At 35.4% G+C, this 18,859-nt stretch overlaps 1 protein-coding gene across 1 annotated transcript in view; it reads right to left on the bottom strand.

Annotated features, from left to right (window-relative positions):
* Positions 1-18,859, bottom strand: part of TNKS (tankyrase) — a 159,650-nt gene that overhangs the window by 29,182 nt on the left and 111,609 nt on the right. The window contains exons 12-15 of the mRNA XM_081130258.1: positions 9,562-9,733; positions 5,460-5,539; positions 2,383-2,528; positions 271-436 (exon numbers count right to left, since the gene is read on the bottom strand). Of these exons, the coding sequence (XP_080986384.1) occupies positions 271-436; positions 2,383-2,528; positions 5,460-5,539; positions 9,562-9,733 (564 nt within the window). The remainder of the gene's footprint in view (positions 1-270; positions 437-2,382; positions 2,529-5,459; positions 5,540-9,561; positions 9,734-18,859) is intronic.

Here is an 18,859-nt window from a genome sequence, read left to right as displayed (position 1 = left end):
TGCAAACTAATTCAACTCTTTCCAAAACCTACCTTGATGAGCCATAATTAACTGAACTTAATCAAATCAGTTTAGAAAGGCACTTCAGATGCTACTCAGAGCTATGTAAGTATCATGACATCACACTTAAACATCCCCTAAAATGGAAAGTGGAAGCGTCTCTATGGCACTTATTGTACTTAACAGAATAATTTACTTTGATGTAGTTTTACATACTAACCAAAAATAAATATAATTACTTTATACTTTATAATTTTTAAAATTACATACTTTTAAAAGGAGCTTGCAGATTTCATATTTTCCTTTAGCTGCTGCTTCGTGGAGAGGGGTAAATTTCCATAAGTCTGCGACATTGACAGAGGCCCCATGCCTCACTAAAAGCTCAGCTACCTCATAGTGTCCATATGAACAAGCATTATGAAGGGGCACCAAGCCACTAAACAGAAGAAAAGTATTTTTAAGACATAAAACAAACCATTTAACTCATTTGAGTTAAAATGATACTTATGATAAAAATAATGTAATTCTCCTCTGGTCTTGAAGATATGGTCATCCATTTCCAAATAAGGATTAATAATTTAAAAAATGTTCCTTTCAATATAAGGACTTCCCATAGTTTCTTGGTGATGGATATAAATTCAGCAATCCTTATCTTAAAATACATATATCCTTAAGATACATACATACATACTACACACACATACCAACAGAAAAAGGTTCCATCACAATACTTTTTATTTTACTGATTTAGAGAGAAGGAGGAAGAGAAAAACACCAATTTGTTGTTCCACTTATTTATGCATTCACTGGTTGCTTCTTGTATGTACCCTGATTGGGGATCGAACTTGTAACCTTGGTGTATCAGGACAATGATGCTCTGACCAACTGAGCTACCTGGCCAGGGCCTACATCACAATACTTTCAAGTCAGGTTTCATCCTGGCAACATAAAGTAACACTACAAAGTGATTCAGGAATAACTAATCAATAATTTGGTTAATCATCTCTCGAATTTTCTTCCATTTGGGTTTTCCTAATGAAAACTGCATGTTTATAAAATATACAATGCAATTAAGCTTATTTATTTAGGTAAGTTCTACCTTTTGGCTTTTATTTTTATGATTTTTGTGTGAAGGTTTAAATATTTAGGTGCTAAGCAATGAAAACTCAAAATCCAAGTGATAGAGAAACTTCAGTATTCAGTAAGGAAAATAATGGTGTCAACTATAAACTCTAGTCTGATGAGAAAATTTAGCTGCCTCATTATGAGCAAACTATTCTGAGGTGACTCTAAGTTCTGACGAGAAGGCTTTCTGACTTTCTGAAGGGACCAAAAATGTTCTCATAAAAAAAAGGGTGCATCAAAAGAATAAGTTTAAGTTGCACTTAAGACATGGCAAAAACTAGGTACAAGTGACTTTTTATTAGATCATGCTTTTTAAAAAAATGTTTTGAGATCAAAATACTAAGTGCTAAAATGGGAAATAGAAACAAATGCTGGTTGCTCTCCAATGCACTGTAATACTCGAGCTAGATATATTATTACTGAATACTCATGTCTGATGTGCCCCTTTTAAAGATAAATAAATCCATAACAGTTAACTGAAGTCTAAGTTGTACAGGTTAATTCTATAATACTCTGGTAAGTAACTGTACAGAAAGGTGTTTACTTATTTATATTTTGAGATGATATGAAATTAACTCAGAATACGGAAGCTCATTTCAATTAAAATTTCCTTCTTGCATTTCTAAATAGCTTTCATGGTTGCTTAAAAAACTCTGTCTAGATAAACATAAATAATTTAGTAAACTAATATAAAAATAAATGTGAATTAGTAAAAAAAAATGTTTCTATTAATACTGATGACTTTGGGATGGATGGAATCTTTTTGGAAGAGATTACACATTTTTAATGGAAAACAAGGGAAAAACAATAAATTATAAACTATACAAACACATTCATACAAGGCAATAAATACTATATATGGGCATTAAAAGGATGAGATAAACTATTAAGTACTGATAGGGAAAGATATTCAAGATATACTACTGGATGAAAAGAGGAAACTGCAAAGCAAACTGTTTGGAATGGCATCATCATTTATGTTAAAAACAACCATAATCCCCACAGCAGCACACACACTAGTATACATTTAAAAAATCAGGAGGATTACAACAAAATTTAAATGTTGTAATCTTTAGGAGGTGAATTTTCACTTTCTATACTGTATATTTCTATAATGTTTTAATTTATGCTTTAAACTTTAAAAAACATGCATTATTTTTTTTAATAGGGTAAAAAATTGAAGACTGCAAAACTATTAAAATAATTTTTTTAAGTCTGGAAAGAATGAACCCTAAACAGCTGGATTCTACCACATACCCTTTGTCTTTGGCATGGACGTCGGCACCGTGGTGTAGAAGGTACTCCACAACAGACACACGATTATAGCCTGCCGCAAAGTGTAGGGGTGTAGAATGCCGGCCCTCTAAATCTCGGCAATTCACATTTTGAGGGCTGCAAAGTTGCTTTAATAGCACACAAACACAAAAACAACATTAATATTTAGTCACAGACTTTGCTCCAAAATACTGCACGCATCTTGTATAACTTGGAATTTTCTAATGAATATTTATTTCCAAAGGTTAGATAATGTAAGTGATGTTTAAAATTCAGCACTATGCTTGGTTTTAGTGTCTAGAAATTTTCTTCCTGTTTACAGAGCAATGGAATCTTTTTCACCATTTCCTGGCCAAAACCCTAACCAAAAAGAAAAACCCATAATGAAGCAAGCATTTGCAAGGCAACTGGTGCCTTCCCTTTTTATCTTTATATAGCTTTTGCTCCGAGGCTGCTTATTGCAGCATGTCTGCCTGTTTTAGCATCTTTTAGCCATTCTTCCCTCAAAACAGAGCAACCCTGCTTGACTGCAGTTACCCAGAGTTCTTGTCTCCTCTGACATGGCGAGCAGAAAGGCCCTGGAAAACTTATATGAATTCTGTCTGGGCCATGCACATGGCCCTGTGATCCACTACAGCAAGGCCATTTGTCCAGAGTGCTTTACTTGATCTTTGGGGGATGTTTGCCTAACTCAACAAGTCAAAATGATCCTAATCACATTCCAGTCTTTGGCTTTACTTCCATCTCCTTCAGCTCTGCCCTCCAAAGCTCTGCTGTCTCCTTTCCTCCTTGGGAACGTCACCACTGCAGCACAAGCTCCATTCTGTTTGATTATAAGCAGCAGGGAGCAAAGTAAGGGCTGATAGGCTGCATCATTGAGGTGACAGGTAAATTACAATAATACTGGAACAAACATTTACAATGTATAAAAAAGTCATATTCTTTCAGTGAATCACTATCTATATGAGACGGTGACCATTCTCCATTTTACAGATAATACACCAAGGCACAGTGAGGCTAAGTGAAACCCTTTTCAGGAGTTGGTAAGGGGTGGCAGGGAGACTCGGGCCCTATCTTCCTGATTATTAATCTCTTGGTCTTTTTCTGCATGGTTGGTCAAAAACTAAGAACCTGTTTCTACTGATACACTAAGTAGGGTTTTTCACACTGGTAGGGTAAAAACAGGACTTTTCAGGTGGCACAATTTTTACATGACAGAAAAAAGTCTGGGCAGTAAAGGGAGAGCCCACACTTCTATCAACTCCATGCGGAAACGCACCAGACTGATTGTAACTTCTGAAGAACATTACCACCTGGTCAGGTCAACATCTTATCTCTCCATGAAAAGTGAGTCTGTGGCTACATTAATACATCAAAAGCGAAAATTAAATAGAAACAAATAGCACAAAAACTAGAATGAAAGGCTGCAAAAGCTGCTAGTAAACACCAATGGTATCTTAGATGACTGAAGCTGCTTCCTCATGCTGCTGCTTTTTCTTCTGGTTCTTATTTTCTAAATTAACTTTCCCAGAGAATACTGGCAAAATAAAAATACAGAAGGAAATGAAGAAACAACTCATTTTGCTAGGTTACAAAAATGAAAGCCCATTCTGCTTATTAAATATTTGCAAGTTCTTTATTCTCTAGTCCGTTTCACTTTCTCTTTGAATGGCAAAGCAATTTTACATCCTTTCCACCTGCTTTACACCATGTCAAATATGTTGCTCAGCAAACAGCTTTTCTTCTAATATCTAATTTCTAATACTTTCTAAAGCCTCTAGGGAAAGAAATTCATCCGGCTTAATTCTCACTTAATTTGTGCTTTGCTTTCTTGTGCATTTCAATTCTATTAAAAAAAATATAGCTGGCCTTTATTGTGAATAGACTGTTTAGTAAACCTGAAAGGTGCAGATTATTTGCCTGTTACATACAAAACATATGGAATTGTTACTTTATTACATTAAAAATATAAACTATTAATTTAATTATAATGGGCAAATGTAGTAATCCTAGTGCTGAGAGTACCATGCTGTGGCACAGAAAAGGAGTTCTAATCATTTTTATATTTAAAGATTTTCCTTTATTAGGATATACTTCAAATGATAGAAGTATTTTTAAGGAAAAAAATATTCAATTTTAGATCTAAAAGAACTTGAAAATTTCTCTCCAGTGGCTATTACAACTGATATTTACTGTTTTTCTTTAAATAACTTAGATGTTATTATAAGATGAAAGAGACTGAAAGTAACTACATATTAAAACAAAAATAAAATTTCTAGGCCACAGAGCTTAGAAAGTGTTTACTGCCATTTTCAAATAGTATACTTCATCAAGAGTGCTAAAATGGGTTTACTAAAAATCACAAAAACAGAGTTTGCTTATTAATAAGTGACAAAGTTTAGTTTGTAAAAAATAATTTGGTATGACTGTCAATATCAATATTGCAATTGGCCTTTCTTAAAAAAATAAAACCCTTTCTGCTATCTTCATCCCTACATGAATGATTGTAGATGGGAAGTGTGTATGTTTTAAAAAGTATATTCGATAAAGGAATATAATTTTTATTTGAGAAACATTAAATCTATAACCTGTTTCTATACCACAAATAAAGGTTGATAAAATTTTTTTGGTAAGCAGAGTTACATAAAAAGGAAAATCTGTCTTCTGCATGCAGATAATTCCAAATGGTTGTGGGATCATAATGCTTTCCCAGAGCCAATGTGAGAATCTCTTGGAAAACTTCAAGAAACATTGTTCAAATCTTACTGAGCTTGAACTAGCTTAGAAATTTAAGAACACAGCCAAAAGTAATACTTTAATTAATATATGTGAAAATAAAAGAGCTATCACATAACCAGAAGAAAAGTGACTAAAAAGTAGTTTAATGGATACAAGGCACATACTAGGAAATTTTTGTGGTTAAATATCTCTCTTGTTTATGTATCTATTCTGCTCATCTCTGTCACTGTTTGGATTTGAGTAGTTTCACTTACAAGCTTTAAATGAATTGGTTAGCAGAGGTTCAATAGCGCTACTCAAGACATTAAGCATTAACTTACCTTCACAGTTTCCAAGTCTCCAGCTTTAGATGCCTCTAAGAGTCGATAGTCAACATCAGAAGTACGTACAGGTGTACTTTCTACATAAAAGGAAGGAAAGATTAGTGTTGGTTTTCAAGGAATCACAGAGTAGTTAAGGAGGGAAAATTATCTGTTGAATAATTAAGGAATCAGATTCTAAGACCTAATATAGGGGTTTTCCCCAATCTTTTTCAAACAAGAAATAAGTGGTTTCTTACTTCAATCTATATCCATCTCATTCTAAGCCAAATTTAAATAAATGCTAAGACACATAAATCCGTCTCCAACTCTACTACTCTATCCTTCAAATTTTCTGGTCAAAACTTGGCAAAGGGAAATGAAGAAACATAGAGCCATGAGATCATGATCATCTTCATGATACATTGGTTTTACAAAGTGTTGTAGCAAAGCTTTGCTATGGATTTTGTTATGCAAACCGAGGGAAGCCACTCAACTTTCAGTACTTGATGTTTAGCCTTTCTTTTGGGCCTCAGTTTCCTCAACATGAAACAGAAGTACTACTCCTAAAATTAGTGATCTAAGAAAATATAATCAGTGTACAAACAATGCCTACTAAATACATAAATTTAATTCACATTTATTGAATGGCTACAATTTAAAATGTCTGCAAATTGGGGATGTGATATAAATGCTAAGAATATAATCAAATCAGGCTGTTAAGTCTACAAGTCTGAGGCTAACAAATGAAGTATTTTGATTAATCCAATAAAAACAAACCAAAAATTCATTACACACTGGCCCAAATGAAAAAGTTTAAAAAAAGAACCAATCTTTCTATATCACTCGAAATACATTTCTGAACATTAAGTGTGGCTTTTATAATGTGTACACACACTCAGATAATACAGAAAAAGGACTGAAGTCCAGGAGACTAGATTGAGACTGGGCTCTATTAACTGTGATTGAAAAATTACTTAATAGCTTAGCTTAGTTTTCGCACCTATTAAGTGACTGCTGGTTTACCTTAAATTTCCTTTCAGATTTAAGATCACATTATGATTAAAGACATCTTTCTTGAGGCTATTGTACAAATAGGAAGATCAACTGATGCTAAAAAAAGGCTTTAGGTTTCAGAAGAAATACTTTGCCTCTTTCTAGTCTAAAATGTTTCATTCAAGAGAAAGGCTTTTACAGAGTAAGTTATGAGAACTTTTCAACAGAAGAGAAACGGTATTTATTTAGTTATACTAATAATAGTACACAGGTAAAATGTTAAGGTAAAAAGGAGGAAAAGAGAGTATTTCAAGTACACTTTTGAAATATCAAAAATCATTTTCTTTAAAAGAGAGTTTATTACATTGTTAGTTTGTGGAAGTGTTGAGGAAGGGAATCAGGTCTGGCTCATCTTTATATTCCTTGTCACATGGAGAACATTCAGAAAGCATTTGCTGAACTGACTTCCATGCTCTTCTATATTGGGGTCAGTGTGTATGTCAAACCTTAGCTCTTTGGCTTTCCCTATTCTACTGTGTCTTTCACGTCTCATTTGCCTCCATTCTAACTGTGCATGACATTACTGCACTTAAAGTGCATATGTCCCTATGACAGTGATTCTGGCAGTTGGTAAAACTCACTGAAAGAGTCTTAGGAAATCTATAGATAATACTTTTAGTTTATCATTTCAACAGAATAAAATGACAACTGTTTATGTATATAGTTAGAACTTTGGATATTTTCAGATCCTAGCATTTGAAGGATAAAAATATGGCTTAATTTTTTAATTCTAAAAACGATGTGAAACTGGCACACCCTGTCTTGATGCAGACTGATTTGCAAAGGGTATAATTTTGCAATCAAACAAAAATTGTAATGCAAATATAAGATGTTTCTGAGAACTATGAGAAAGTCTTAGTCCTAGTCAGAGTAGAGAGTAAACAAGTTATTTAAAGATATTAATTAATTACCATACAAACATTGCATCCATTATAAATCCTGAACACGCTAGAGCAGATTCATTTTTAGAAACAATATGAACAAATATTAGCTGAAAGGACACACACACACATACACACACAGACACACAGTCCAGGAACTTCATACAAAGAGATGCACAATTTAAAAAAAAAAAGGATAGCCCAGCTGGGCGTGGCTCAGCGGTTGAGCATCAAGCTAGGATCCAGGAGATCGGGGTTCGATTCCCGGTCAGGGCACATGCCCGAGTTGCAGGCTAGGCAGCCGATCAATGACTCTCTCATCATTGATGTTTCTCTCTCTCTCTCTCTCCCCCTTCTTCCCTCTCTCTGAAATCAATAAAGATATGTTTTAAAAAAATTAAAATAAATTTAAAAATTTAAAAAAAGGATGTAAAAATGAAGTTAAAAAGGAAATATAGGCAAAAGAAGACTAGCTGATATGCAAACTACTGTATTAGTAAAATCCTTTATAAGCACACTGGCTTTTGTAGAGAGTGAAAATAAATATTTCACCTAAGGTCAAAGGCTGGAGATAGATATCTAATTTTTTCTCCAACTCTATTCTGTCTCACCAGAATTAAAAAGCAAATAAACAAACAAAACCCTAAAGTTTCAAAGCCTGAAAGGCAGTTGGCTATTTCTAAAAATCTCCTGTAGACTTGTTCAGTTAGTATTAAGACTATAGGACTGGCAATAGTCTTAGTGGCTTATTTCAAGGTGCAAATGCAAATGGATTTTCAATTTTAATTTAGCTATCATAAGTCCCCAAATCCTTACCCCTGTAAAGGATTAAGTAAAAGCAATGCAATAACCACAATGGAATACAAAATCAGAAGAATTCAGGTCAAGATCTGTTCAAAAGAACTGTCTGTGATGCTAGAAATACTGTGCTAATACAGTAGCCACCAGCCATGTGCGGCTATTGAGACCTGAAATGTGGCTAGCACAACTGATAAATGATTTAAACATTTTATTTAATTTTAACTAATTTAAATTTAGCCACATGTAGCTAGTGGCTATTACCAACTGGATAGAGCAGGTCTAGAGAAAAAAGTCCCATCTTCTAAAATAATTTTAAAATGCTCATTTATAAAAAAATAGCTTCTTTTCTTTAATCTGACATTAATTTTGACATAAATATTGCCAGTAGTTTATAATTAAAACTTACTGTCATTTTCTCTATATATTATAGTTCGGACATTTAATATAGGTTTTTGGAAGGTATCTGTATAGTTAGACCATATTATTTATGAATCATTTCTGGATAGTAAAGGGATGTTATAAAATACTCATTATAAAAAGGGGGCCCGGTGCCTGATGGAGTAAAGGACTGGGCTATAGGTAGGAATAAGAAGTAGGACTTCTGATCCCAACTCTGCTGCCTTCCCCACTTTACTCTTCCAGTTTACGTCATTCTGGAGCAGATAAATTCCACAGACAAAATTTAAGAAATGAGAAATAAGGGTCAATTATATGAAATTTCTTTTGTATCAAGTTCATCATTTTTCAGTAGATGGACTGTGTTACTTGGCCTAATTTTGGGGCTTTGGAAACTAGTGCCTATTTTCATATCAGTCTTATGTATAATCTGCCTCAATAAACTAAGTACTTAAAGTATCAAACACTGTACTAGGTAGGCACTGTTAACACTCAGCCAGGTTTTATAATTATATTTAAACCAGGAAAAGACAAGATAATTTCATAAAAGTGAAATGAAGTTAAGAATTACAAAACACAGCACTTTTATGAAATTATCTTGTCTTTTCCTGGTTTAAATATACAATTAATTAAAGATCATTACCATATGAATGATCTGTAATTTTCTCTATTGATAGATTTTAGAGTTACTATAATTCCACAGTGCTTATATAAGCTTTAACTAACTTCTGACTGTAACACACATGAGTCAGGTTTTTAATTTAAAAAAATTAAAGAGAGTATTTGCCTGTTTCTCATGACACCTATTTCACCTCACCAAAAAGGCGGACTGAGAGGGCCACGGGCTAAGCTAAAAGCAAGGAAGACAAGAAAAATATTCAAATGAACAAAAGAACATTCCAGGAGCTTCTGAAAACAGGAGGTACGAAGCCTGCGTGTGCTCTCAGGGGCTGGGGGAGAGAATGCCAGGGTCAGCTCCGCGAACCCACCACTCAGGATCTGCTGCACTGCTTCGTTCCCCATCTGCGCCGCCGTGAAGCCTTGCAGGGAGATGATGGAGGGGTCCGAGCCGTAACTCAGCAGGAGGCGGCAGGTCTGCAGGTGGCCGGCGAGGGCAGCTCGGTGCAAAGCAGTCTGACCAAGAGTGTCCAGCGCGTTCATCTGGAAAGTCATGGGGTGGGCACGTGAAATCGAGCATCTCATTTCGTTCCCTTTGATACTCAAGCAAAAACATTCAAATGAGAAAAGGCAATTGTCAAAACTTTTTGAAAAATGCCACAGATAATGATTAACTACGCTCACCGGTTCTGAAGAAATATCATCTTCTTCAGTTACCCTTCTCTGACCACCTTATTGAAAATTACAACATACCTATTCTTTCCCTAAATGACCGTCTTTCTGTCCATCCTCTACTTCCGGCCATTCCCCTCAACAACTAGAACGTGGCTGGAACTTTGTCCGATATCCACTGCCTAGCCTATCAAAGATGTACATCAAATACTTTTGGATGTGTTTTATCAAACTTGTTCTCAGAATATAAAAACAACAGAATAGGTAAACAAAGAGAGTTAAAGCAGTTCATTAGATTTCTCTTCTAGTTTTAGTAAATAATTATAATAAAATGCCCTAGTTGAATTACAAACACATTTAACAAACAAAAAATGATTTGAAGATTCAAATGTTCCATTTTTTAAAGTTTGAAGAGTTCTAAAGAATAGTTATTTAGCTAGTTTTAAGACAAGGAGAACATTAAATTTCTGGATCATGTTTATAATTTGATCAAACCTAACTGGTCCTAACCTGTTTTCCAGGATGCCCAGTAAATCCCTTCTACTCCAGTCAGACCCGAGTCCATGTTCACAGTTCATTCTGCTACATCAGAGGAGCCCTTTCTGCCTTTCTGGATTATGAGATCCAGTGAAAGTCTCCCCTCTTCTAAGAAGCCCGCCTTGATTATATGAAGCCTCGATAATTACTTCCTTTCTGAACACCTATGTCAATTCAGTGCTATCTTAAAAACTATAACATTGGGATGGTTTTTGTTTACCAAGTAAAACTAAGGTCATTGACAATACGGACTGTATTAGGTTTCCTGAGCCCTCTAGGAAGTCCCTGCTAATGGCGCACAGTAAATTCTCAAGTATCTGCTTGCTGGTTATGCAAAACACTGTGCACACCTACCAAATGCACGAGTAAGGAAAGGTCTAAGCTCTTCCTGCCTTTAGTCTTTCATCATTACAAGTAAGGCTGTCACACTTGTTTAAGCAAGGGTTCATCTAAATTCTTAATGGTGTTTCACAAAATTCACCGTGAAATACTGACATATTTAATTATAGCACCTTTGCTATCAGAAAAATGACTGATTATACACACACAGCATAAAAGCACAGCCATTAGCAGGTACTGATGGAAAACACGAGCTGCCAACCTGAACTTCTTGAATTTTTCTCTGAATATTTCTTTAGTATTTTTTTACCACAGGAGAAAAACTTAAATTCGAGAATATTCTAATTAACATTTCTCTGGAAACTGGGTAAGAAACCCACTAAATTCTTCAATTACAGTGATGAAAATCCCCAATGCAGCTTGTTAAATCATGGGAACATGATTTGAGAATTATTACTCCAAAATAGGGACCTTACCAAGTTATTCCTCAGCTTAGTGACTCTTCAAATAAACTTGAATGAATCCCTCAGCATGTCATTTGAGACCACCCATAATTTACTTTTACACCACCTTGCTTTATACTATATTTTTCCATCACTGTTTGCTAGGGCCATGCTCCAGCTTAATCAGATTATACTGAAGCCCCACTTTATGACGGTTAGTTTCTAAAGTCACTGCAAAAGGTAAAATACTCCTTTGGTCAAAATTATCCTTGGAAACACCGTAGCAATGCAATGGGAGAGACAGACATAAAGCTTCTTGGTAAATTCAACACCAGCCAGTTTACCCCAGCTTCTGAGCAGATGGACTAAACAGCAGATAAAGTACAGAAAGTATCTTTAAACATTAAAAGCACACTATGTGTAAGAACAGGTTCTCTCTGTAAATATGTATGGTGGAACTGAGTGCAAACAAAACAGCAGATTCACTTTTCCTATCTCACTCACTCTGGGGCATGCACTCATGGAGTGAAACACTGGGCAAAAATCACCACTCTCTAAAATTGTTTAAATTACTATTTCTCCTTCCTCTCCATGTTTCGAAAGGGGTGGTCCAGGGTGCAACTCTACTGTGCTCCCTGCGCTCTCATTTCTCTACCGTGCTCTTCTCTCTGCTTCATGTTCCTTCCCTTTGTATGTACCTGTCAAAACCAGAGCTAAGCTGTTTATCTCCTAAGAATTCTCCTAAGGGAGGGAGAGATGAAACTAACACTTACTACTCTTAGGCTCTGTTAGGTGCTTTTTGTAATTTGTAAGCTATTTAAAAGCAATGACTATGACAACCTTAAATGTAACTTCTCCCTCTACTTTCACCCTCCCCAAGAAAAAAAATGTCTAGGGCATAGTTGGAGCTTCAGAAATGTCTTCTGAATGAATTTAAAAAATAGAGTAATGTGTAAATGGTTACTAGAATTAATTTATAAAGGGAACTTTTTAGCTAAAACAATCCCAACCATTTGACGAGGACTGCCTGATAACCCTAGAAAGCTAAAATCTTGATCATATACAGAAGCTTTATTCCCTCATCCCTGTATTTATACACATGAGGCAGTTACTCATCTCTATAGTAGGATTATATTCTAATATTTCAGAAAGCCCAATTTCCTTAAAGTACAAGACAGACCAGAATAACACAAAATTCTCTGCTTTAGTGAACGTATTTTTTATTATGAAAGAACACTAATTCTCCCTCAGACTCGAAATGGTATCAGCAACAAAGAGTATCTATGCAGTGCTTCATCAGACAACAAAGCGGAGGCACTACAGGGAGTCACTGAAAGTATCAGCGAGTAATGGAGCAGAAGTACTCATTCCTGGCAACGCGCAGGACGGGGACAGTGTGGTGACACTCTGTACAGCCACTTAGGACGACAATGGACAACGGGAAACACTGAACCTTCTGTAAGGGCTTTCATGAGGAGGAATTACTCCTCGCAAGACACAAGTGTCATCAATTTCTCAGGCCCAACAATCTCAGGACTCCAGGCTTGTCCCTCTATGGTCAAAATGGGACTGTGGCAGCTCCACGCACCAACGCCATACATTCTTGTCCAAGGCCAAAAGGCAAGTTTTTAACATCTATTTTAAAAGAGAAGCCCAGCAGGCTTCTTCTCTTCAGGGCTGGAGCCAGAAATGTTTCCTGCACCCAAGCTACACTAGTCACTAGCAAGGAGAACGAAATTACCAGAATTGCTTCAGGCCCAGCCTTCCCTGAAGCTCCTATGCATGAAAAAAAGTTCAATAGAACAAGCTGCAAGCTATGATCCATGGCTCTGATCAAGTCCCACCAGTGGGACTGCCTGCAAACTAAGAACGCTTTTCACATTTTTTAACGATTATATTTTAAATGGCCATATAAATATCTCTATATAATTGTCGATTGTGTCTCAGCCCACAAAGCCTAAATATTTTCTATTTGGACTTTTAAAAAAATGTTTGCTGACCCCTGTTCTGAGGCAAGGAAGAAAGGAAAAAATGATTACTGGATAAAAAAAATCGACTATCTGCTTGTGTCATTACAGACAGATCTTTAAACTGATTCACAACTGAAAAAAAATGTAAGGTTCCCAACTTTCTCTCATATTAATACTTTTAATGTTCTACCTTTGTTTATCCTTTTACCACTCAGTCACAGGATAGAATCAGGGGTCTCTAAAAAGTGGTCAACCTTCTTTTTTCTTCCAAATATTCTGGCGTGGTTTAAGGCACAGAAGAGCAAAATGTGTGTGTCTTCCACAGTAAGTATATATTTGTTTTCATAGGGCAGCAGTAACTGTTTTACATGGCTGCAGTTACTCAATCCCTGGTTTTTTAAATGAGTAATCTGGAAGGATTTGTATTACTGCTCTAATTCCGTTTCACAGTGAGGAAAAGTGATATTTTGGAGCTAGTGTAATTTTATTTCACTGTGATCCCAGAGAATTATAGGGAACTCTAATTGTTTAAAGAAGATTCTCATGAGGTTGGATTTATTACTCTAATCTCTACCATTCTATAAGATAAATGGCAAATGATAGTAATTCACTCTATTGTTGGAGAAATATAGATTAAATGACTTGTGCATGCCATCCACAATACCAATACTGGAAGCACTAAAAAAAGGCCAACTAAAGGACAGAATAGAGCCTCTGACCTGGAAGATCTCCAAGAAAACACTGTTTTTTATATTCTTGGCTTTGACAATTTTGACTCACACACTGACCATTACTCACTAAGGCAAAAAAACATAGGCTTAGTAACATTTAAAATATTCTTTATACATAAGAATCAAACTCTTCAAGAAACAAAGAAATATAGTCTAGTATTATACATATATTTAAGTGCCTCAATGGTCATCAAGCTGAGTTATTAAATAAATGTGACTGCCACTCGCAAGGATTCTTCTAGAACTTTCAAATCAAATGTATATGTATTGCTGTCCATAATTTGTTTTCAGCCTAAAATATATACTTGACAGATTTATTTTATATACATCACCATCAATTTACTCTTCATATTTTAAAGACATACAACTTTAATTCTTAATATTATTTGGACTACCAACATACTTACTTACTGAAGAAGTCTGGAAATGTTAAATCAATTTTTCTGATCAAGTCTTTTTTCAATCCAGTCCTATTTTCCTTTATCGCAATATCCACCACAAGGACATGATAGAGGATATCATCAGAAATGCTTACCATTCAGCTAAAGAGGCTATTTTCACTAAAGTACAGAAACTGCCCCAAATAAGAAAAATGCTACATTTAATGTGTTATACTCCAATTGTGGGAATTAATTGGGTAGGAATGGCTTGAGATATATATATACTCAGAAGGTGTCAGGAAAATAACAGATGTCTGGGAGTTTTAGAGACAAAACAGATTCCCCCTTTTCCCTTTTGTATCTAGAGATAGCAACCTGAGGTATTTATCTTTATTTCTATGTGAGTAGTAATAATGATTTTCCTAAAGAGGCTAATTGGATAAATGATATAAATTCCACTGGCATTTGGTTTAAAATATATAGGACATAAATTATGATTCAAACATGCCAAAACAGTTCTGGAAACCAGCAAGCAGACTATAAGGAAAAGGCTAAGGGGAATCTTTCAATACTCTAATCAGTGTGAAATAACCTAATCTCAACGAGCTAACCTTGAGGCTGAGTTCATTTCTCTACTAAATTTAAAGCTATCATATAACTCATTTGGTAATTAACCATGAACTGCTCTGTGACATTTCTGTAATCAAGCATTTATTGTTGACTCACATTGTAATTTTTCTTTAACTATGAAACATATGTATATCTAAATTTTAACCTGATTTTAAGTACTTGAGAGTTGACACTAGTCTCTGTATTCCTTTAGCTAGAGTGACAATGTGTATTTTCCCCCCAACTTAGGACACCTTGTAGTGAAAGTGAACAATAAAAAAATAATAACAACAGGCATTAATAAACAAATAATAGAGAAACAAAAGATAGGGATCTAGAACAGGTCTATGTCCTGGTTAACAGAGATTATAACCTAGGGAACAGGGGGCAGGCATATTATAGCCTTTTTAGCTTGAAAGTAAGAAACATTATCTCGATATCATGTCTCTTTACAAAAATCTTACAAAGCTCTTTTTTGTTGAATACTGAATACTGCTAAATGATTATACCAGCTATTATACATGTACCTTAAGTCTTTATTTCTGTAATTGGTTTTCGAAGAGAAAGTATCTATCTTCCTGAAGCAGGATTCTGTTAATGCCACCTACTTATTCAAAACTTTCCAATGGCTCTCCAGTACTTTGAGAACAAAATCAAAACTCTCAAATTGAGACTGTCAAGATCTTGCTCCAATATACCTTTTCAGATTTCCATTACTCCCCTTTTCTGTGCCTAGTGGGCTAATCATAGCTTCTGACTAACAAATAAATTCATTTTAGCTGAACTTGAGTGTATTATTATTTGTGAACCTTCAAAATTCACGTGGAATTTTAAGAGAGACAAGCTATCCAAAAAGAGGTATGCATAAATATTCTAATAGCATATAATTTCTTTGCTTTAGTAAAGGGATACTTACCTTCTCATGAGCCCTACGTGCCTGAGAAATAACTCCCTGAGCACAGCTGATTAGACTAGAGGGTGCCAATCCCACAGCTGTGCCAAACAAACTGAAGTCTCAATCATATTCTCCTCTTCTCATCCCTGAGACTTGGGAGAGATGGTAGCTGCAGGTGAGATATTTCTAAGTCAAAGTAGGGGCTGCGAAGACCATATTTAGGCCACACAAAAGTAAAACAAAAAAATATAGTCTATTAAAAAAAAGAATGAAGTAGATGAACAAGAGTGTCAGGAAAAAGAAACTCATGCAACCTCTGAAAGAGAGAGAGAGACATACAGAGAGAACGGCACCCAAGGCACCCAACAGTTCCCAAATTCCTTGTTCTAGACTTTGGTGAATCTTAGCTCCAATTCCTGCAGATTATTTCTACGGGATAACTGTATGATTATCTCAAAAAAGCAATAAGCATACATTTATGTAAGTACAGACTAGATTTCCATTTGTGCTTAATCTAAATTCACTTGCTCTGTTACTGGTAACTGATATCTCTGAGACACTGGCCCTTTAATCTGTATTTTGATATGTTCAAACCTCAGATGTTATCTGAACTACAAAAGATACTCTGGATCTTTTGGGCTAACGGAATCTGCTTATCAATCCACTTCTAGAATAGAATAATAATCGTTATAATGAGCTAACATGATCAAAGACTCTTGATTACTTCTCAATGTGAGAAATAAGCCCATTCAATGCCAATTACTATTGACACAATTTCTTCTTACATACAATATAAATAAATCTGTCAAATAAAGACATTATGATCAAAAGAAATTTCTTCATCTTCTACACATTTAACAGATGATCACTAATGACACAATAGCAGTGCTTTTTTTATGTATGAAAAAGCACCTCTGAATGAAACCTTTTGTTTTTAGGTATTAATAATACCATATGCAATTGGGGCTCAAGTTCTACTTAATAACAACAGCAGACAAGGCAGCAGTAATAGAGTGTGGAATGCCAGGGCAGACTAATGATAATAAAGAAAACACTGCTCCCTGAAGGGTAAAATCTTTATGTCTCTCCTATTTAATTCAGCTTTACAGCAATCTTGCAAGGCAGGGCGTTTGTAGTGAAAATTATTCATTTTTTTAAGACACAGAATTCTACTCCTATAAAGTAGATTTCTCACATATGTGGGTTAATGCCTGCATTTTCTTATACTCCTCCTTTCCTTACTAGACATTTGTTTTTCTACACTTTGGCTGAACATTGCCTGTTTGCTCCTCTGAATCCATAGCCATTCTCCACCCTGCTCTATGTCCTGGGGAAGTCACTTGTACAGATCACACTAATCGGCTCTTGTGGTCTTTAGCTTCTCATTGCATTTAGCCAATGGGAAAGCAATGGCAGGAGGAGAGCTAGACAGAGCCTCTATCAAGCGCTGCAGGTGCCACCAGATGGCCTTTTCCACACAGCTATCCCCCTTCTTGTTCCAGTGACCTCTTCCTTTCTTCCCCCCTTCAGGCCAAGGGATGGTAACATCTCCCACTTGCTGCCAGTACTACCTCATCCCTTCTCGATTTCCTTAAACCTTGCCCACACCTTTGTATATAATTTCTTTATTAAACTTTCCTCAAATTATAAACTCTGAGTATGCTGTTTATTGCCCAGACCCTAATTTAATTCTCTGCCTCTATATCTTTGGAGTGCGTCCTCCCAAAGCTACCAAAGCCTTTATATGAAAATTGCCAAGTTAAATGCCATTGTCTACCTTGATTCCTCTCTGTAGCACTGACCACCTGCTCTTTCTTCATATTCCTATTTTATTCAATAGACACTGTGATAGACCTTTCTGTTTCCTCTTTCTATTACTGCTCTATACATATGGATAAATCCTCAAAGGTTCTGTCCTTAACTCTCAATTAGCCTCTCAATATTTTCTCTATCAGGAATCCTACTCAATCCCATAACATATAAGCACTAGTTGATGGCTGTCCAATAGGTATTTCTAATCCTAAACTCTCTTTTATCATATTGTAGTGCTATATTTCCAACCTCTAGTTTTATCTAAATGTCCCTCTATCACAGTGATTTTCAATCAGTGTGCTACAAGAGTTTTAACACATGCAATACTTGACCACTTAGGGGCACTGACTTCTTTTCCCATAGACTGTCAAAAAAATGACAACAAGTCAACACAACAATAGCAGTCCGGTGTGAATGAATCAAAATTATACCCATTTTTTGTCTGATGGGCAAAAAATTTATTTTTGGTGTGCCACAGAATTTTAGTAATTAGTTTCTGTGTGCCGTGAGATGAAAAAGGTTGAAAATTGTTGCTCTATCACATTAACTCCAAGTACACAATCATTATCATGCCATGGAAACCAGTATTTCTCTCTAGCCTTCTTACTTCCATTATTTGTACCATCATTTTCTAAGTCTATTCAAACACCCAATTCATTTCCAAGTAATATAATTATCCCTTCATAAGTGGCTTTCATCTTTCTCTTCCTTCTTCATTACTAATGCGCTAAATTGGTTTAGGGTTAGTTTCAAGTTTGGTAATTGCATTAACTTCCAAACTGATATTTCCCTTAGTATCCAGCACACAGTCTTGATCACTTTGCATCTCAGTATTTGTTGAGTTAGTAAATTGAAAAATTATAAAGGGATTAGATATATAAGTCTTACATAAAATGCCAGATATTTAAGGGAAATACATAGAATATAAGTTTGGAAAAAAATACAATGCTTATATTTACTAGTAATCAAAGTATTGCTTGTGTGCCAGGTACTACAGTACATACTTACATCCATAAGCTCATTTAATTAAAAAAAAGAAAACTTGCAGGAGAGGTATTATTACCCACGTATCACCAATAAGTTAACTAAGGTTCAGGGAATTAAGTCCAAAGTCACAAAACTAGAAAGTGGAGGATTCTAAGCTGGAAAGTACGCCTGTCTGTGTTCCACATACAGAGTGTTTATAACACATACAATGCACCTGAGCTTTGTTTCTATCACCAAGCTCTGAGCACAAGTATGCTTTGGCTTGTATAATTATTACTGAGTTCTATCTGTCTA

Source organism: Miniopterus schreibersii (assembly GCF_964146895.1).
Source record: "Miniopterus schreibersii genome assembly, chromosome: 2".
In the NCBI taxonomy this organism is placed as follows: domain Eukaryota; kingdom Metazoa; phylum Chordata; class Mammalia; order Chiroptera; family Miniopteridae; genus Miniopterus; species Miniopterus schreibersii.
Note: the sequence above shows the minus strand (reverse complement) of the source record. Positions and strands in the feature narration are given on the sequence as shown.